This window comes from Oryzias latipes, chromosome 18, assembly GCF_002234675.1.
Source record: "Oryzias latipes chromosome 18, ASM223467v1".
NCBI classification, from domain to species: domain Eukaryota; kingdom Metazoa; phylum Chordata; class Actinopteri; order Beloniformes; family Adrianichthyidae; genus Oryzias; species Oryzias latipes.
Window position 1 is genome coordinate 23,900,277 of NC_019876.2, and position 21,387 is coordinate 23,921,663.

At 39.9% G+C, this 21,387-nt stretch overlaps 1 protein-coding gene across 1 annotated transcript; it reads left to right on the forward strand.

The window, feature by feature from the left end:
- Positions 1-8,359: 8,359 nt before the first annotated feature.
- LOC101169755 lies at positions 8,360-20,676 on the forward strand. Its single transcript, XM_023965946.1, has 6 exons — positions 8,360-8,525; positions 19,032-19,040; positions 19,116-19,850; positions 19,945-20,082; positions 20,204-20,241; positions 20,338-20,676. The coding sequence occupies exons 1-6, from the start codon at positions 8,360-8,362 to the stop codon at positions 20,464-20,466; spliced, it is 1,215 nt and encodes a 404-aa protein (XP_023821714.1). The 3' UTR covers positions 20,467-20,676.
- Positions 20,677-21,387: the final 711 nt, after the last annotated feature.

Sequence of the window (21,387 nt, forward strand, 5' to 3'; positions counted from 1 at the left end):
ATATTTTGGGTTGTAGTTGCAGTGTTTTGTGTTGTTTCACTTTGAATTTGTTTAAAAGAAAAAAAAATTAAAACAATAAAAGAGTTGTAAGTTGGATTGTAGTTTTTGTCTTTTAGCATTAACAATTCATTTTGTGCATAATTTTATATTATTGTTCATAATAAATTAAAAGCAACAAAACAATCCGAAGAGCTGATTGGGAACTGAAGGAGGCAGCTCTTTTTAGTGAGCAGAGCCAGAAGAAACTGTTTTCCAGAAGAAGAGCCAGAATTCAGGAAAACTTTCCTGCATTGTTTCTGTGGTCAAATTACCAGGGAGAAAAGAAAATTAAGTCAGTCCGGCAAAACATTTTATTTACAGACATTTGCAATCAGACCTTGCTTTACAAACCTAACGTTTTTTCACATAAATACATTTATCCACCCAATCAGCATTCTTGTCCATCTTAATGAAGGGCAGCTCTTTAGCTGGAGGTAAAGGCTGCAGGGGAAGAACCGGAGCAGGCATGAGTCTTACTCCCTGCTATAGAACAGCTCTCTCCTTCTGACTACAAAACAACCTGGTGACCCAAAGACATGCCAGGTCTTTGGGATTTTAATTAAATTAAATTCAATTTTATTTGCATAGCCCAAATTCACAAAAACAGTCGTCTCAATGGGCTTTGAACCAGTAATTGTAAGGTCAACATACAATCAAAAACGATCATGGATGCATTGAATTCAATTGGATTTTACTAAACTTTAACTAAACAGACCAAACTAAACTGGCATCCCTGCCTTCGCGGTAAGGAAAAACTCCTAAAAAAAACGGATTCTGGAAAAACAAAGAAACCTTAGGGGTGTGCACATGAAGGAGGGATCCTCCCCCAGGACAGACAGGCAATAAACCAGAACCTTATAGAGAAGAATTAACTTATCTAATTCTAAAACTACATATTTAAAGTCCAGCAAATAATCTTCATCCAGTTGAAGTTGGGGGATAGCTGTCTCGAGCTGGCGACAGGAACCACAGCCAGGTGTGGGAACAGGAGCAGAGACGAGGTACACGGTCAAGTACAGGAGCACAGATGAGCCAACTGGAATCTGGAAGTTCTTCCCAGGAGGGGAGTGGGAAAGAGGGGAAAGTACATGAATCGCACTGCACCAAACAGAGGCATGGAGAACTAAATGATAAGTAATGATCAAGAATAGAGAAGAAAAGGAGAGTAGAAGTAGATGAGAAAAGAGGACAGAACCCCAGTGCACCATAGCTACCCCAGCTTCAAACTTCTAGCAGTCTACTAACAACTTTTTTGTTATTGGTAAGTTTAATTTAAACAAATTAACAGTATGATAAACATTCTCTGAACACTAGCTAGTCTGACAATAGGCCTGTCCAAAGAGGAATGCTTTAAGTCTAACTTTGAATGTAGAAACTGAGTCGGCCTCTCTTACATGAGCTGTAAGCTTATAACATAAAACAGGAGCTTGATGACTTAAGGCTCTACCTCCAACCGTGCTTTTACAAATTCTGGGAACCACAAGCAGTCCTGCATTTTGCAAACAAAGTGCTCTGTTTGGCTGGTAAGGCACTATAAGGGTCTTTAATATAGGACGGGATTTTAGAATCTGGTCATGTTATTGTCTTTGTTATTGCCTACATGCAACAGTGGCAAGTAAGAGTGTAAGCTTTTGACCTGTGTCCATCAGTCCAACTCAAACTCAATCAAATTAGGGGCTTGTTGTTGTCATTTGAAGAGGGAGGGCTTTTGATTTGTCTTCACCATCCAGCATGACCTGTTCTGACCATTGACTGTGTATAGAAACTGGAAAAAGCAATCCCTTCGCGTTCTAAATAGGAAATACCTGCTGGCTCCACGAAGCCAAAACACCATAGACTTCTATAGAGAAAAAAACAGTTACCACTCAGTCATTCTATTAGTCAGAATAACCATTATTGCTCTGCTACCTTTTTTGAACATCTTCTTGCTAATCATATATATATATATATATTAACTTGTCCTGTCCAACAGCTGGGCAGACAGATGAGAACTGAGGGCCTCTTGTGTTGGACATATTTTACTTTAACAATATTTTACTTTAACAACAGGGGTTATTAATCTTCAGACAAACCAGGGGGGTATTCCAGAAAGCAGGTTATGCTAGCTCCCACGGTAAGTTTGAGGCTAAGGAAGTTGATAACCTCAGTTTTCAGTTCCAGAAATGGAGGTATGTTTCAGGGTAGGTCAAGCCTCCATGGCAACTCATGCTCTGAACATAACCTGGTCTGGAGCAGGTTTAGTTGAAGGTTAGTTTGTTTACAGAGAGGTGAAGCAGCATGGCGTGTCCATTTGAAGATGATTTAGTGGATGAAGAAGCTCAGATAATACTTTTTCCACCGTGAGAGGGTGATAAGATCACATATGGATGTTGGAAAATTAAACTTTTTTACTTTTATCTAACAAATTTATTTGCCTTAGTTAAGATAAATAATTTGTTGTTAAGTCAGTTTAAAAATAACACGTAGTTTTCAGACAGTTATTTTACTTTCATTCAAATTAATTCAATTAAGTAGGTGTAAAGTTGGTCCTGCTGTTAGATCGGCACCGCAAAGGATTGTGGGATACCATTTCCTTTGCCTGTCTGGACGGATTTTGGTTTAAGTGTGGCTTTGTGACCAAATGTGTTTAGTTGTTTAGCTGTTTTACTGTGTTGTGCAATGTTTTGCTGAGTTGTAGTCCTACTGTGCTTATGTCTCTGCACCATCAGTAAGAGTGAAGGAGAGAATGGTGAGTTTAAATAGCACCCCTACAGGTATTTCCTGTAATGAAAATGATGGAAAATTCTTTTATGAATTTGTGCGCAATGTGCATTTTTTCTCCGTCTTTTTTATTGTTTTAAAAATGAGAATATCTGCCGGCTCATACTTAGACATATGAGAGATCAAGAAATATAATTAATTAAGATGGAAAAAATATTAATTGAATTGGAGTAATATGACATTTAGTTAGATAAATACATAAATTTGAGTTGTATAAACAATTATTGAGTTTTATAGACGTAAGAAATTAGGTTGATTAAATTTTACTCAATTATTTGTTACCAATAGAAGTAATTCATTTAAGGTGGCAAAATTGGATAAGTTATATATATATAACAAGGAAAATGGAAATAAGATCAGAAACTCGTGCTTTTACTTTGTCTGTTCTTCTACTACAAGCAGAAACTCTTTCTTTTGCGGTTGCAGCCATATTACTTTTTTGATGGACGTATAATCTTCATACACCGTCATTAAAACCTCAGACTCCGTCTCACTGAAGTATAGCGCTTTCTTTTTTTCCCACACGTTTCCATGGTGACGCCAGAAATCGGCGATCCATTGAGAATGTCTTTATGTACTTGACATGCACGTGCATTAACCCAGGGTTACAAAGTCGAGCGTAATTACGCCAACTCATATCCGGTCTTTTGGTACCGACATACCCCGGCTAAGCAAGTTCAGGCGGATTTCAGCCAGAGTTCAGGCTTAAAGTCAGGCTAGTTTAAACATGCTTCCTGGAATACCCCCCTGAGGTATGTCTGAATAAACCCCTATTTTAATTGAGGCCAAACTTTATTTTTTTCAATCATATTTGAAAATTTTTGGTGTTGGTCTGGACGGAAAAGGAAAGAAGGGAAGAAGAGATAGGGAAGAAGAGAGAGGGAGGGGATAGGAGGGTGATAATAGGAGGGGGGATAAGAACATGAAGCAGCATAAAGCAACAAGTTTACTGGCTGTTTATCATTACGGTAAGGTTCAAATGTAGTACAAATATCAAAGGGCGGGGCCTGTTCACACACACACTCAAACGTTAACAACACACCTGCTAGCTGCAAAAATGTCCACATGCCAACATGTACACAAAACAGATAGTGTTCACACACGCATACTTATGCCTTCAAACCAACTAGTGTGAAATATTTCATTCATTCAGTCACGCAAACTATTAGTGCAAAGGTGAGATAACACCTGTGCTCAGGTGAGTGTTTATGTTCTTCTAAAATGGATGGTGGAATGTGAAAAGAAGGAGGGAGAGCGCCCAGCCATCCCCACACCAAGACCACCGCCGCAGCGGCAGCCAGAACCCCCCAACGCCACACGGCAGCAGGCAGAGAACAACCGCCCCATGGGCGACCACATCCGCCACCTAGGCCAGGGCCGGCAGGACCGCCGCGAGGTCCCCAGAGCCAGAGAGCAGGGAGGCATGGGGGGAAAGAGAGTGCCGCCCCAGCCAAAACCAGGAGAGCAGCCCCCCCGCCGCGCCGGGAGGGCCCAACGCAGGGCCCCACCCGAGAAGGGTGCCTACAGCCCCAGACGAGCACCCTATCACCACCCAGGAGTTCTGGTCATCCCCCTGCCCCAACCCCAGGTACGAGCCAGGACCCCCCAAGGGAGACCCGCTCCGCACTCCAGGCAGCCACCCACCCGGCCCACGGTTGGTCCAGGAAGGAGAAAGGTAGGGGCCAGCCGTCCCCGCCCAGGAGGGGGGCACCCAGGGGAAAGGGGGGGGGGGGGGGGACGAGGGGTGTTGTAAACATGGCCTGACCAGGCTCGGCCATTGTTGGAAATTTGGCGGAGCCAAGCACTCAGGGGCAAGGACCAGAACCCACCCCACAGGGATACGGACACCCCCGGCTCAGGTGTAATGTAAACCCTCTCCCGCGTGGAGAGAGCACCGCTGGGCCCATATTTTTGTTTTTTCTGACGTTTCTTTTAATCAGAAGTTATTTAAGTTATGAACTGACCAATCATATGCCTCAGTAAAAAGCATGTGGTCCCCACTGGCCACTCGAACGTTTGACAGATTCTCCCAAGTCCGCTTTCAGTGGGAGGGGTGTTACTTTGATCGTGTTCAGTCCTGATAGGCAACAATAGTTGCCACAGAAATGTTGACTCAGACCAATCACTTCGGTTGGACATAAATGTAAGGCATTTTCTATGGATGACGTCACACGCGATCCGATCAGTCCAGTTCCCTCTTATACAGTCAATGATTCTGACCCTTCACTACTACCCCTATGCAAAATTGAATGGTGGTAAAGAGAAGGGTCTGCCTTCATCTCTACTTAAATTCTGACATGGCTGACAAAAATGTGTTAAAGAAGAAGAGAAGCTTTTGCTCCACCTTCAACCTGTAGAGACTTTTACCCAGGAGAACTAAATCACATCATTTCTTGTATATTTTTTGAAAAATATTTTCACTTCATTGATAAAAAAAAGGTAATTTTCTTGTTCCAATCACTTTCTAATACTTGCTGCAATTCCCAATCTTTTTAGCATTTGAATTTAGTGAACAGTTAATCCTTTCTTTATTTTGTGTCTGACTTTTTGTGACATTAAGCAAAAAAAAAAGAAAGGAAGTTCTTTATTTTAAATTCTGAAACCAAGCAGATTGATCTTGTTTCACAATTTCTCCACCTCATTAACAAGATTTTTGTTTTTAAAAGTTGCAGTTAAGCTGTTGGCCAACAGGGGGCAGTGATGCACCAACAAATGACATTTAATGCGGCTGAGGTTCTCAGCAAAAAGAGATGATCTGGATTAGAGAAAACTAAAGGTTTTTTTGACAGGATCCCACATCCCTCAGATGTGGTCGTGGCAGTAGATGACACATTCAAAGACTTCAGGTGTGTAAAGAGAAGATGAAGAGGAGAAAATCTGAACGTTGTGTCTTGTTTTTGTGGGTGTTCAAAAGCTCTGCAGTTCATACAAACTCTGTGCTGTGATGTTAACCTGCAGCATTAGTACAGAAACCAACACAACAGCAGAAACCATCAGTGTCTGTTTTTATCAATTTCTCAAAGCAGAAAAAAATCTACATTAGGTAAAATCTCTTGAATCTTCCCTCAAGTTTGGACTTTTAAAGACAGATTAGTGTTTTCAGATGCTGCAGCAAACAGCAAAAAGCCCTGGAGTCTTAGTTCCCGCCCGTTCTGACTTCAGACGCTGTGGTTTGGTCAGTCCCTCCTCCCCCTGTCCTGACAGGATGCTGATGTGGTCGCATTTATGATGCAGTTTGTTTGCTTCAGTGGCCCGTTCACTCCCACACACACTCTCACAGCTTTGTAGCAAACACAACTTAAACTAACTCAGAAACAACAAACATACCACACATTATGAGTTCAACAGGAAACATGAATACGTTGTTAAAAATAAATCAAACACATTTTGGTTGCTATTTTAATGTGAAACTGTGCCATCTAGTGTTTAGCTATAGCTCAAGTTTTATTTTTGAAACAGAAAAACACAATCATTTTTTATTTATTCCAACTTCATCCTTAATGTGTTTTAGGAACATCATTTGCACTTTTTGTGCTCACAATTTCACACTCTTCATTACTAAATAGCTCATCATGATGGTTAATTATTTCATTTGTGGTTAGTTTCCATGTCTGTAAACTGAAGTTTGCTTTAACTTAAATATTAGCTTGGCTGTCCCCTGTCGGGCTTTGGTTGGATTTTTGCAGAACTCCCGATTGCTGTAGCAGAAGTAATGGTCAATGGCTGAAGAAGTGTGCATTATCAGAAATTAATTTATGCCGTGGAAGCCTGAATTACTGGTTGCTTCCGTTAATGGCCTTCGAAGTGTGGTACTTCTGATAATGTACACTTCCAAAGCCATTAACACGCTTATACCTTGGTAACTTACAAAATAAATAAATATTCAATCAGTTTTTAGTACTTTATTCTTTTTTTTTTTGGGTTTGGTTCACTTTTTTAACAAAAAGCAGACTATTTGTTATGTGATGGGAACGTTGTCACAGTAACATGACAATGCGCCCCTTAGCCGGCTCATCTGGCACTGACGTCGACTGCAGCAGCAATGGAAGGTGGCATATATTCTGGTGGTCACGAAGTGTTAAATAAAGCATCAGTACAGAAAGAAAGTTTACCTCTTACTGCTTGTTTTTGTCCAGATGATGAAGCAAAACTTTTTTTTAAAGAAGCCAGCATAGCGATATAGAACATTTAAGCTATGTAACCGGAACTTCTATTTTTAGGCGTGCTGTAATCAGTTTTTAATGCACAACCAGCAGCCAATCAGAATTGATACCTCACCCGGACCATGGTAAAATGAAAAATAACAAACCATGATCAAAAAACACTTTTAGATTCTAAATTTAAAAAAATAAAATGTTCGAGTTATATCGTGTTAACATGTTATCTACAGATAAAGCATTGTGTAAAACGCTTCGTTCCCACTGCTTTTAAGGCCTGTTTGTTTGATTCACTATATGTAGAATCAGATGGTAAAGCATAGAGACAGAATCGCTTGCTTTTTCCCAACTTGGTTGTATCTTTGTTAAAAAGTAGATGCTATTCTGACTTTTTTTGTAAAGTTAATCATGACCAGTTCTACATGTTACCTGATCACAGTCTGAGCTGGTTGATGCTTTGCCAACCTGAATCTCAGATCCCTGAATCAGAACTGATCCCAGACCTGGTTTTTGCTTCCTAAAGTCCATCATTCATAATCAGCTTCTCTGACTCTAAGGCTTTAAGCTTCACGTTTTTTTTTTTTACATCAAAAAGAAGCTGTCAATGATAACAGATCTAACAGGAAGTGGCCAGCTGATACTTTTTCAATTCAAAATTGTAGTTTATGTTTCAATGCACACATATGCTGAGTGATAAACTGCATTTATTACTTCAGATTTAAAGATTAATGTTGTTTCTTTCGCAATTAACACTGTGTAAATATGTCAAATGATCATGACATTGATGCATTATTATAGAATGAAATGAACACAAAGGACATTGCACATTCTTCTGAAGCTTCCTGCACATATTTAAGCCCTGTGCTGTCTTAGATGATCCCACCCTTACTTTGATGTGTTATTCATACCATGACAAAGGTGGATAAAGGTGGAAAGATTTCATGTAATCCATGGACACCAGTGAAGATCACAAATTATTGAAGAAAAAAGGTTCAGAGCACTGTCTAGTGGGTCTAGATGACCCAACTCCCAACGTTGAAGTGCCTAGGATAGCACAAGGGTTAACCCTTTTACACCAGAACTTTGGCTCCAGTGTTGATATGTTTTCAAGTACCGTAACTCTTTAACTGTTGCCGCAATTAACATAATTTCAGAGGTGTTAAAGGGTCTTTAAAAAAATCAAAATCATCACAGCTACAGAAACGGCCATAAAGAGGAACAATTTGACTGGATCTCAAGCTGAAGAATTACGACTCAAAATTTCGGCTGCACTGTCCAGTGCCAAACCACCACCTTTCAATCTTTCCTCAGATGAAAGAAAGCCCTTGACAGCTCTGGAGAAGGACCACAGTATCAACATTTTACCAGCGGATAAGGGGAGATGTACTGTGATCCTGAATGCCATGGACTATGAAGCCAAAGTTAACAACCTACTCAGCGACACCGCCACATATGAAGCACTGAGAAGAGACCCAACCAGCGACTACAAGAAAAAGGTTATAGACTGCCTACAAAGACTGGAGAGAGATCAAGTCATCGACAAGCTTCTATTTTACAGACTGTACCCGGGTAATACCATTCCATGCATTTATGGCCTCCCACAAATCCACAAGGAAGGAATTCCACTGAGACCCATTGTCAGCAGCATTGACTCAATAACTTACAACATGGCTAAACACCTGGCTACTATTTTGGCCCCTCTTGTTGGCAACACAGAGCATCATGTTAGGAATTCACAAGATTTTGCAAACAAAGATCTTCAGCTGGATTCTGTCGAGACGATGGTGTCTTATGATGTAACTTCCCTCTTCACCTGCATTCCCACCACCGATGCAGTAATTTCAGTGAGGAAGAGATTACTGCAAGATTCTCAGTTACAAGTTACAGTCTACTGCACAGCGTTTAGAGGGGAACTAAAAAGACGCTGCAATCAAAAGCAAAAGCACAGACGCTTATCAACAAAATGGAAACAGAAACAGAGCACACACACTCAGAGTCCCTGAGGTGCAGCTCTGAGTCTGACTGATGGAGCGACATTCACACATAGCTACAACACGATCTGCTTTCCTTCCTCTCCCTCTCAGGAAGCCATCACAGCAGTCTTTCATGGCAGATTGGCCCTTCTCGGGTTGTTGTCTGAACTCAACAAACTTGATGGGTCGCTGATCTGGGCCATAAAGCAAACCATACGTCTCCTGGAAACCACCAAGAACACAACAAAGTCATCAATAGGCTGCCAGCACTGAGACAACTCTCATGAACTTAAATTCACTTCTGGCCCGTCTGTGTCTGCATATAGACTTCTAAAAGCTCAGAACACACAATGAACTTTGCAGTTACATCCTCAGATTTACTGCTTTGATTTGTTGTGGAACAAATGATGAACAGCCGCAACTGAGATGGCTCAGTTGAACATAAGCTTCTTGTTCACCTTCACCGATGCCATCGTTGAGTCTTTTCTCAGAGGCACCTGCTTTCACTCTGTGTGGGTGCACTGACCCTTTTCTCAACGTGTCGTAACCATCTCAATCTGTCAAAAACAACCTGCTTGCACACCCTTCTTCACCTCATGATCATGATCTCCGTTGCCCTGGACGGTTGACCCGATCATAAGTACTTAAAGTCCTCCATTTTCTTCACCTCTGCTTCCTATAATCTCTCGCTCCACTTGAGTTCCTCTCATTCACACACAGATATTCTGTCTTGGAGGAGTTGACCTTCATTCCTCCCCTTTGCAGAGCAAACGTTCCACCTCTAGATGTTCCAACACCTGCTCTCACTACACATCAATGTCATCTGCAAATGTCATGGTCCACAGACATTCATGTCTAACCTCATCCATCAGTCTTTCCATCACCACAGAAACAAGAAGCTCAAAGCTGATCCTTGGTTCAGCCCCACCTCCACCTTGAACTCCTTTGTAGCACCAATACAGGACACCTAACTGCTGTCTTCAAGCTCTCACACAAGCTGAACAACTGTAACATAATTCTCTGTCACTCCACACTTCCTCATTCAAACCACAGCCCCTCTCTGTATCCTGTCAAAAATATTCTTTGTATCTACAAAGACAAAATTCAGATCCTTCAGACCATCTTTGTTCTCCTCCAGAACCATCCTTATATTATAAATATTGCATCTGTGGTTCTCTTCCTTTGTATGAAACCATCGTGTTTTTATGCTCTTTCCCATAACATCTTTGTGTGACTCATCAGCTTTATTTCCTCTGTATTTTCATAACTCTGCATGTCTCCCTTGTCCAATCTCCATCTTGTGCTGCATCTCCTTTTACTCACAGCTGCCTTCTTTCTGTACTCTTATTGTCCCACTTTTTCTTTACTAATCTTCTCCTGGGTTTCCTGATTCCTCCATATAGTTTTCTTATCTGCTTTCCACCTTCCAGACACAAATCAAAAATATTACTTCCAGTCTCCCTCACTTTAGCTTTAGCTGTCCAGTCATCTGGAAGAAACCTCCAGATCTCCCAAAGCCTCTATTGAGCCCTCACTTATGCCACATACCCACCGGGTATAGCAAGTTCAATAAACAGGCATTCTTGAATGCCCTTTCAGTATATAGTGTTCACACAGATCTGTGGCTAGGCCATATACCAGGGGTGCCAAACTCATTTTGGTTCGGGGAGAAAAAATGCCTCAACCAACATGGTAGCCTAATCAGTTTTTATTACAAATTCATTCACAGAGGCCAATGGATCTCAAATAAAAATAATTTCACTTTAAAAAATTACAATAAAATACAATTTCATACAGACTGAATGTTTTACATCTGACACTGAAGCAATCCCAATAATAATAATAATAAACAATAATAAACTCAATGAAGAAGAAAAAAAAAAGAACACCCCTCCTGAAATGTAAATGTGCGAATCAATGAAAACTTAAACTTAGTTAAACTTGCAAGCATTAGTGAAGACAAGAATTTGGAGTTAACCTTCCTTCACTCCTCAAACTTAATCCAGCCACCAATATCCAATCCTGTGCAGAAAAACATTTACTGTCATTCAAATGTGCAAAACACAATGAAATGTCCAAGAATCTTTTCCTGGTTTTCTGCCTAAATTTTGTGGCAACACCTGCCTTCTTCCTGACCTTTAAAGGGGCGCCATCAGTGACCAGACTGACATCACATGACCAGTGCACTCCAACATCGTCCAGCACAGTAACTACAGAGCTGATGTCATCAGCTGTTGTGTCCATCAACTCAAATAACTCTCTTTAACACTTCTATAAATATGCACAGCGGTGCGATATCTGTGATGTTGGTGCTCTCATCAGTAGAGACAGGAATGCAATAAATGACTGGGTTCTTTCTTTTGGTGCTCAAGTCTCCTCAGAGATGATGGATCTGATCGTACTCCTTGACAGACTTATGTTAGCAAAGGTCGACTGCTTTTTGGGGCACAACACTTCTGCCGCCTTCAGCATTTTTTAATAAGTTCACCATCCAAAATTGGTCTGGATGCTTGCTCGAAGTTGTTTGCAATAAGGTGTCTGTCACTGCTCCATCACTGAGTTATGGCTGCAGTAAATACAGACGGTTATTTTTCAGTCCAGTTAATAGCTGCTAAATCTTCTCAAAACCCAGGACTGGACTCAGATGCAGAGTTCAAGATTACTTTTAATTCTCTGATTCAAGACATTTGGCTAAGCTTTGACAAGTGAAGACACGTGACAAACAGGCACTGAACAAAGGGAAACTCATGCTATAAATACATGAGGAGGGGAAGCACAGGTGGGAATGATCAGGGATGATGAGGCAGTCTCAGCTGTGGGGAAACAGACTAGGGCAGGAAGAGGAAGGTCTGAAACGAGAAGTGGTTTAACCCTTCAGAATAAAACAGGAAGTGCCGCACAACACAACACAAGTAATGGACAGGAACTTGACGAGACATGACACCACCTTTTTTGACCCTTTATGACTCACTTTTCTGTAAAAATGTCTTCACCACTGCTATTTCCTTTCTTTTAACAAAGTCCATCACTATCTGTCCTGCTGTATTCCTGTCCTGAACACCAAACTTACCCATCACTTCCTCCTCATCTGTTTCTTTCACCCACATGTCCAATAAAATCACCACTTTCTCTCCTCTAAACTAGAGATGCTCTGTAGTTTACATTGTGCCACGGGGGCATAACTACTTTCAGTTTTCAACTTTCAGCTTCATACTTATCACTCCATCTCACACTTTTTACCCACCTCCAGATCTTTCATGGTTTCGTGTGTCTGTCAGAAGAAGGATGCAGACTGTTCATTACCTTGCTCTGAGTCTGAGGTCTGAACATTGTCACCAAAATGAAAACATGGAGAGAGTGCATTAAATGCAAAGTGATAGCAATTACTGATACTCCTGTCAGAGCAGAATAGCCACCATTTTCTTACAACAATAAAAAAAGAAATGTTTAGGCAGTTTTCAAATGACATTTTATAATTGAAGCAGCAGAATAGAATACAACAATAAAAAAAGAAGCTGCAGTTTTGGAAACACTCACCCCTTCCTGTTTTTACTATTTTAAATTCATCATTCATGGTTTCTTCATTTGCGTCTGAAATGGTCTTTCTGTTTGTGCTCCACTTTTGTGGTGATGGTGGTGAGATGTACACTGCAGAAGTTTCCACCAGTGGAAACTTGATTCTGAGAAGTTTAAGACAGGAAGATGGGCCTGAAAATATTAAGGTCACAGCAACTTTCCTCTGATCAAAACCTGCTGGGACAGAAGCTTTGATTGGAGATGTGAGACAGTTATGATGAAGACGAGGGTGATGAAGGTTCAGAGAAGTGCTGAAAGTCTTCATGATCCTGATCTCCTTCTGGGACTAAATAATTTAAAGTAGCATTTCCGCTGTTGCCGAACAATGAAGATGCAACAAAGACTCCAGAAAAATACACAACAAAGACAAAACAGTAACATCTCTGTGAGTTTGAGGAGATAAGTCCTTTTTACCTCATTTCCTTTTTAGAAGTCTTTCAGTCATCATAAAGATGTGTCGGTCCGCCATTTGTTGTTAATTATTTATTACCTCACGCTTTGATTGAAAGTCCAATTTTAAGACATTTTGGAGCTGATATATAACATTCAACATATTTGCAGTCAAAGCAAAACAAAAATTTAACAAACTGGGATTTTTGGGCAACCATCAAAGAGCAAACATGAGCTCACATGTGGCAGAGCTAGAGCCTGCCTCATCTTCTGTCTTTCAGTTTCAGCTCAGTTGTATCTATTCACTAAATAAAGGACAGACAAAGGTGAAACAAATTATTTATCATATGGATAATCAGTCTGTAATAAAATGTCTAAACATGTAAAAAATATAATAGTAAAAAGCATTTAATCAAAAGTATTCACTCAAAAAGCAAGGGATCGTGCCATTTAATGTGATGCAAAGCTGGGTCCTGCATCATTTGGCTGCTGACACTAACAGGAAGTACTCAAAATACAGCAATTTTGTGTATACACTTATTTTCAATTATTTGAATCATACAGAAATCTTTTGCACAGATCAGTAGAGAAATATGTATTTTTTCATTAGTATCTAATGATGGCAGATGAGGAAGATAACAGGTGACACAGTGGAATCTTCAGCCTCACCTCTGAACGTTTTCTCCTCAGCTGTTCTTTTTTGTTGTTATAAGTATCAGTCAAACTGGTCAAGTACTCCTGTCTTTTCTATTTCATTTGTGTGGTTTCTTGTGTGACACTTTGTGTCTCTTGTGTAATCAAAGATAGCACCACGAGTGGATTTTGGATGTGTCTGAGTCTTGCTTTTCTGCCTGTAATCTTGTGGGCTAAAAATTCATGACTTGATGAAAGGAGTAGGGTTGGATGTATCGCTAAATGCCTTGTTTTTTTAAATCCCATTCCCATCTCACCTGTATCTAGATTGTTTTCTGATCAATAGCATGTGGTGAAGGGAATATGGGATTTGTTGATTGAGTCTATGGTGTGATAGTCAGTCTCTTGAAGTGTAAAGCTAAATTCAATCTGCCATCGGCAATGCATGTTCGTGCGATAACTTCCAATGAAAAATTTATGTTTACTCACATAAACATGCATTTAGGTTTGCTGAATTCAACTCTCGTGTTCACACAGAGCTACATAAGTTTTACGACCATTTCCAGACTATATGTAAAAAACACGCTGCCACTGAAAGTGCTTTGTAATAATAATGGATTGTATTTATCCGCGCTTTTCCAGAAGCTCAAAGTGCTTACATTGTGTCCATTATTCATTCAGATGATGGTAAGCTATGCCTGGGGCAGCCTGACAGAGGCTGCCAGTTCGCTCCTACGGCCCCTCTGACCATCACCGGGATCATTCATGCACATTCACACACCAGTGGAGCCACAGTGGAGGCAAGGAGGGTGAAGTGTCTTGCCCAAGGACACAACGACATTTTGGGCTGGTGGGAGCGGGGATTGAACCACTGACCCTTTGATCATTGGACGACCCGCTCAACCGCCTGAGCCACTGTCGCCCCTTGTAAGTTAAAGCAGGTTTACCTTTGACCAATACGGGACCCGGATTTTTAGTGACATATTGTTTTAGTTTATGTGGTAACCCAGACACGGCATTGAGCCTGACAAAGACTGCATCTGTTTTCAAATAAAGATAAACCAAGGCCACTCTCCTGACATGATGGTAATTCATACCCACCATTGCAAAAAACACTACCAATGTCCTGCACCGTTACCTTTTCATGGACAAATTGCGAGATTTGCAGCGTTTTGACATTTCGCACCAAGGCTTTTCTCGTAAATTTAATGCCTAGAATTCTCAGGTGTAAAAACTAATGTCACCGTTTGTTCTAACAGTGGTATAATTCTACAGTTGTCTCTCATTGATAGACAGAGCTATGTTCTAAAAAATAACCGGCAATATGCTAAGTAGTCAACTCTAATTTTTAACAGTTATTGTTGATGTTTTAAGGCTGTAAAATCCTATACTACACACAATTAAACAACTCATTAACCAACCCCCTGAACCAATTCGCTTAACTACAAGCACTGTTCCTGCTTTACACTCAAATACACACAGACAGAATTCTCTGCCATTCAAATATGCACACTGACTCATCACATGGGCAAATACCTGGCAAACAGTTTTACAATTAGCACTCAGAGCATTAGAATGAAAGGGAAAAAGGTGTGCTATTCTGTTTTGAAGCAATGGATGCCAAAAGTGGGAACAGAGGCAGAGCCTCCATTCATTATAGTGTTATACATTGAGCACATCAGTGTTTAGCTAGTTCTTATCAATGTCTATTCATATGATGTATGTGTGTGTGTCATTTGAAAACGCAATCTCATTGTGAGAGCAAATAACTTTGTATTAAATGTAAAGTTTAATCTTGCGGGAGAATTGGTGGGTTTTTCCCATTGTGTGTTTTTTGGGATTTGTGTTGTTTTTACATCACAGTAAAATAAACCTACCATGTCTCAATCAAAATGGTATTTTCCAATATCGATGTAATCAATTTATTTTATTCTGAAAGGACTTTCAAAATGGTATAGGTCAGTTTGATTAACAATTGCCTCAGACAGATTGATCTGGTTGGATTGTCTATAAATCGATTCATCGATTAAGTCGATCAATCTTTATCCCCCTATGCCACATTTAAGTAGTCTGCAATTTGTTCCAGAACTTCATTTGTGCCAAACCAAGTTTCATTGCTGGTCTTTGCACTGACCACCAGCTGTCACGCCATAATCCCAATCTTATCCTGTTCTATGACAAGTTGCCACTCTGTGATGCTTACTTCTGTGTGTCTCGACCGTCTGTTGCCATGTCAAGCTTCTGACTATTGCCCGTCTCCCACTTTGAGATATTCCTCAAAAAGTGCTACTTCTGGACAACAAGGTTCTTTTCTGTTAAACAATGTATCCATATCCAGATATTTACCTTCCTTCCAAACTCATTCATTGAAGGAAATCTGTACCAGCATTCCTTTTTCTCTCATCTATTGAATTAAAGACTATCAGAATCCATGGTAAATACTTATTTAGCAATTTTCTACCTTCCTAAAGGCCAAAGGCATTTGACAGTCACAGTCCCGTTCACCCATCCACACCCACATTCACACACTTATGGCAGCACTGCTGTCTTACACAGGTGGTCAACCACTCCCCATTTTCACCAGTTCTACATATCTATATATCTCTTCACTAACCAGCATCTGTAACATTTGAAAAAATTACAATTTATAACAAAATATAATCAAGGGATTGTCTATCTGTGCAGTGTCAGTCAGATGCACTGTTGTTCTGCCTCACAATTGCATGCGTCTACTTGGAGGCTTGATTTGAAACATGAAGAAAAAGGCTGGATAGTAAACGTTGGCAATGAATAAAGGAAAAATATGTACTGGAAGGAAAAATACAAACAGATACAAATCAAGACTGAGAAGGGATAAAAACAAAAAAAAAACCTTTCTTCAGTTTGTTTTTAAACACATTTTTGTGGCATGGTGGTTAATGCTTTTGCTTTACAGTGAGAAGCTCTTAGTTTTAATCCTAGCTGAGATATTTTCAGTGTGGAGTTTGGATGTTCTCCCTGTGGGTATATGGGTTTTCTCCAGCACTCTGGTTTCCTCTCACAGTCCAAAAATATGCTTCATAGATTAACTGGGATCTATAAATTGCTCCTATGAGTATATGTGTGATCCTGCAACCTGTTCAGGGTATCCTCTTCTGTCACTAAACAGTAGCTGGGTTGGCTCCGGCAACCCAGTGCCCTGAAAGCGATACTTCAGGTTCTTATGATGGATGGATACAGTTATGTTCACAATGTGATTATGTAAAGATCTTTGAAAGATAAGTTTTAGAACAATCCAAACTGGTACAGGAAATGCTTAAACATCTTAAATCTCGAAAATATGTCAAACTATGCAGCTGAAACAATATGATTATGAATACTATAAAGCCTTCAGTATCAATTAGAAAAGTTTCTCACTCTTTATTAGGAGTGGCCGTGGTGCAGTGGTAGGCCGATTGACCCGCAAGATTGCGGGTTCGAGTCCCGCCTTGCCTGCCCTTATGTGGAAGTGTCCTTGGGCAAGACACTGAACCCCACCTTGCCTCTGGTGGAAGGTTGGCGCCAGTGTTGGGCAGCGGAGCCGCCACCGGTGTGTGAATGCGTGTGTGAATGGGTCTGTGAGTGTAAAGCGCTTTGTGCCTTAAGAAAGGTAGAACAGCGCTACATAAGTATACGCCATTTACCTTTTACCAATAAGTTCCAGTCACCATTTAGAGGTCAATAATGCAAAAAAAAAAAAAAAAGATCTATGGCTCTTACGCTATGTTCACACCGCCCTTGGTGGCATGCATTCAAGCAGACATCTCCAATGAAAGGTTTGTGTTAATATGTGTAAATGCACATTTTGGGCTTCTGCTGTGAAATCTCCTGCGTTTACGAGTCGCTACACAAGTTTCTATGACCATTTTTTGGCTCTACATTAAAAAACAGGTGGGGTGACCACTGAACATTAACCCATGGACTTGGATTTGGTAGTGGCATTCTTTTTAATTTACGGAAGTGCCAATCATTTGAGAATTTATCATGAAGGAGAAATAAATCATTGTGGTTTGTGCCCCGCCAGAATTCTTTTACATTAACTCTTTTGTATGTCGGAATACAGCTGTGAAAGAATAAGCCTAAGTCAAGATTTTGCGAGATTTTCACCACTCCGACATTTTACACCTAGCTTCTTCCAACTATAGCTGGCTAACATGCGCTAAGGTCGGGTAGCGACAGTTCAGTGTGAACATCATGACCTAAATGTGTGTTCAAGAATGCATGTTCTCAAATCCGCATCACACTTCTTTGTGTGAACGCATCATTAAGTGTACAAGACGTTCTCTTTTAGAGGCATCAAGCTGATGATAAACAAACCAAAGGTGATCTATAAAGGAAAATAATTTTAAAGTCTTTACCAGGTCACAAACTTTTACCACGGGGGAAAGAACATCAAACCCATCTTTGGAGTTATGAATATTCAGTCATTCATCTTCTTCCCTTTATTCCTTTACGGGGTCACAGGGCTGCCGGAGCCTATCCCGCACACTTGTGGGCAAAGGCAGGGGCACCCTGGACATGTCGCCAGTCTGTCGCAGGTTATGAATATTGTAGTTTAATGTGTAAACTGAAATTTACGATACAGCCAATCTGTCTTATTTGAATAAGAATGGCTTATGTGACCATGATTCTAATACTGAAGAAGATGAGGGTAAAAAAAAGGTAATAGTATGGAGGAAAACCACCTTGAAAAGAATATTAAGGAGAAACCAAAAACAACCAGATTTGGCAATGTGGACCATCTGTTGAGAGGAAAGGAAAGAAACAGACAAATCCTGTATACATTTTGATATCTGAACCAAGTTAAAAAAAAGTTGGCTAGTTCTGTAACCCCAGCAAAAAGAACAGAGTCAGCAGGTGGACAAGCAGAAAATCTATGAAACATCTGCTATATGTGGAAATGATAAAGGAAGAAGTCTATTTACCCAAAACAGAAGTTGAACCCAAAAACTAAGTAAAATGAACAAAACTCTACTGAGGGAACAAAATCACAAATGTAACCTAACTGACTAAAAGTCAAATCACTGGTAAAAAAAAAGAAAAAGGTCATGAAGATAAGGTTCATTAATACATTAATATAAACCAACAAAGGGGTCAAAGTAAATAATCCCTCCTCTGCCATCACTGGCTGGGTCCTTCTGAAGCTCCTCCCACAGTCACCTTTTTTGGACCAGGAAGCAGAACTCAATTGCATAAGTGGATGTATTTCAGGTTAGGGTTAGGGTTGTGGGAGATCGAGCAGAAGTCAGGCTTCCACTGTGTGCAGGTAGACACTCCCATCACTTTTGTACAGACACAAACCTTATTGTGGCTTGGATCATGTGATCATATTTCCTTACACTGTTGCAACTTCAGGGGACCAATCAAAATCCGTCTTGTCACTATAAAGGTGAAAAATCGTCAGTTATATTTTACATTCAACACAAGAATCTGGACATGATGATTTCTAAGCTCTTTGTTTTCTTTCTAACATGTGTGTTTGTAGGAGCAGATGGTGAGTTTTGGTTTTATCATTTTATTTGAATTTATTTGCGGATTTACATCAAATTTATATTAAAAATGGTATAAGTGCATTTTTGCTTTTGTTTCACTTCAGGTCAGAAGACTTATCTGAAATCTTCATCCTTTGTGTGGCAGAAAAGTGGTTTTCTATCAGTCAACGTTGGTGACACAGTTACTTTAGAATGTTCTTATGAAGGTTATGAATTAACATGGATTTCCTGGTACAAACAAAGTTTGGGAGGAAAGCCTGAACTTATGTCCAGTTTCTATGCGTACAGCACGGAAGTGACCTTTTTTGATGAATTCAAGGACAATTCACGCTTCAAACTGGATATAGAAAACAAAAATCATCACTTGAAGATTTTGAATTTGCAATTTTCAGACTCTGCTACTTACTACTGTGCAGTGAGCTATGCAATGATCCTGAAATTCACTGAGGGTGTTACAGTCAATGTAAAAGGTTCAGGCTTAACTGTCATGAGTTCAGTGGATCAGTCGTCCTCTGAGAACATCCATGCAGGAGACTCTGTGACTCTGAACTGTACAGTACACACTGGGAGCTGTGATGAAGAACACAGAGTTTACTGGTTCAAAGACTCTGAAGACTCTCATCCAGGACTCATTTACACTCATGGAGGCAGGAATGATCAGTGTGATAGAAAGAACAACACACAAACACACAGCTGTGTCTATGAGCTGCCTATAAAGAAAGCGACAGAGTCTCATGCTGGGATCTACTACTGTGCTGTTGTCTCATGTGGACACATACTGTTTGGAAACGGGACCAAGCTGGACCTCACAGGTGAGTTACAGTGACAATGAACTGCTTCTCTGTGAAGATGTGTGTTGCAGCTTTCCTAAAGATTTTTCTCTGTGTGATATGTGACTCTCTGCAGGTGATGATGATTCTGATAGTTTCCATACTCCCTTCCTGGTTTACCTTTTTACATCACTGATAGTTATCATCTGTCTTCTTGTCTTGGTGATTTTTCTGTTGTGCAAGATGAGACAAAGCAACAAATATCCATCCACAGGTAACACACACACAAACACACACACACCCACACACACAAGTTCACTTTTCTGTAATTGTTTTAGAATGTGAGTTTAAGTAACAAAAAACATAATAATCAACATTTGTTTTTTTATAACAAGAGGAGAGATCGGCAACTCTGTCCTTAACAAGCACAAAGGTAAGATTTGCACTAACGAGGTTATTTTAAAATATAATGTCTATTTAAACATTCTGTATTTATTCAAAGTGTCATCTTAACTCTGTTTTTCTTCAGGTTAAAGTTCAAGAAGCAGAAAGCCTCCAGTATGCCACTGTAGATGTGAAGCGGATGAATCGATCAAAAAGACAAAAGAACGACACCAGCAGCCAGTGTATTTACACAAGTGTGAGGGAGAAGAGCTAAACCTTTTCAGGGATATGAAATATTTCAAGTAAGAGATTTCCCCATCAGAATTTTCAAGTCTTCGATGCCATTCCAAGTTATTGGATTTTGAGTGCCAAGTCCTCATCGGATACTTTTGTAAAACATTTTTAAAAATTGAAAATATTGAAATCCAGGTGGGTCCCTTTAATTCTATACACCTTATTTTATTATTTAACACTTCTGTAAAGTAGCTTGAACAATCAAAAATACATGATAGTTAGTTATGTGTCAGTTCAGGTTCCCATTCATCCAGGTGGCGTTGTCTTGAAGTGGAAGTGGACTTAAAATGTTCTCCACTTGGATCAGCGGCGAAAAGTTTCAAGGAACAAAATTTCCAGTCGGGTTTCTATAACTCAACTTTCAGACAATTAGTAAAGTGAGAAAGTTTGGAAATTGTAATGTTAGTATCTTCAGATCTGTTGGTCTTTTTTGATTAATTATGATCAATGTTTACATGAAAAATTATTCAAAAGTATAACAGATTTTCTCTTAAAACCTTTGTTGCAATACGGCAGTGAGGTGGTGATTAGTCATGTGAGGAGGTTTGGTGACTCGAGCTTCAGGATCTTCAGAGCTATTGAACATTTTTGATCAGATCTGATTCGGATCTTTAAAATTTTAAAACAAGGATTTTCTTTTAAAATCTTTGCTGTACCATGAATGTGAAGAAGTAACTTATTTATTTTGGTTGTTTTTAAGAGATGGATTAATTTTTTTAACCACCTTTTCCCAGAGCGTGCACTTTGCAGCCGTCTCACCGTTGGCAACACGGAGAGCGCAACTCTCATTAAACAGAAACAAAAATGTGATCTTTTTCTGTGGTTTTGTTGGCATTAGATCAAAGAAATGGAGACACTTGCTGTCTCTGTTATTTAAATGTTTTTTACAAGAGTAATGAAG

Bases quoted from the DNA above. Each gene is read 5' to 3' on its own strand.
- LOC101169755 (XM_023965946.1), top strand. From the start codon at position 8,360: ATGGACTATGAAGCCAAAGTTAACAACCTACTCAGCGACACCGCCACA. The intron at 20,083-20,203 runs GTAACACACACA...TTTTATAACAAG, and splicing joins CAACAAATATCCATCCACAG to AGGAGAGATCGGCAACTCTG. The intron at 20,242-20,337 runs GTAAGATTTGCA...GTTTTTCTTCAG, and splicing joins TGTCCTTAACAAGCACAAAG to GTTAAAGTTCAAGAAGCAGA.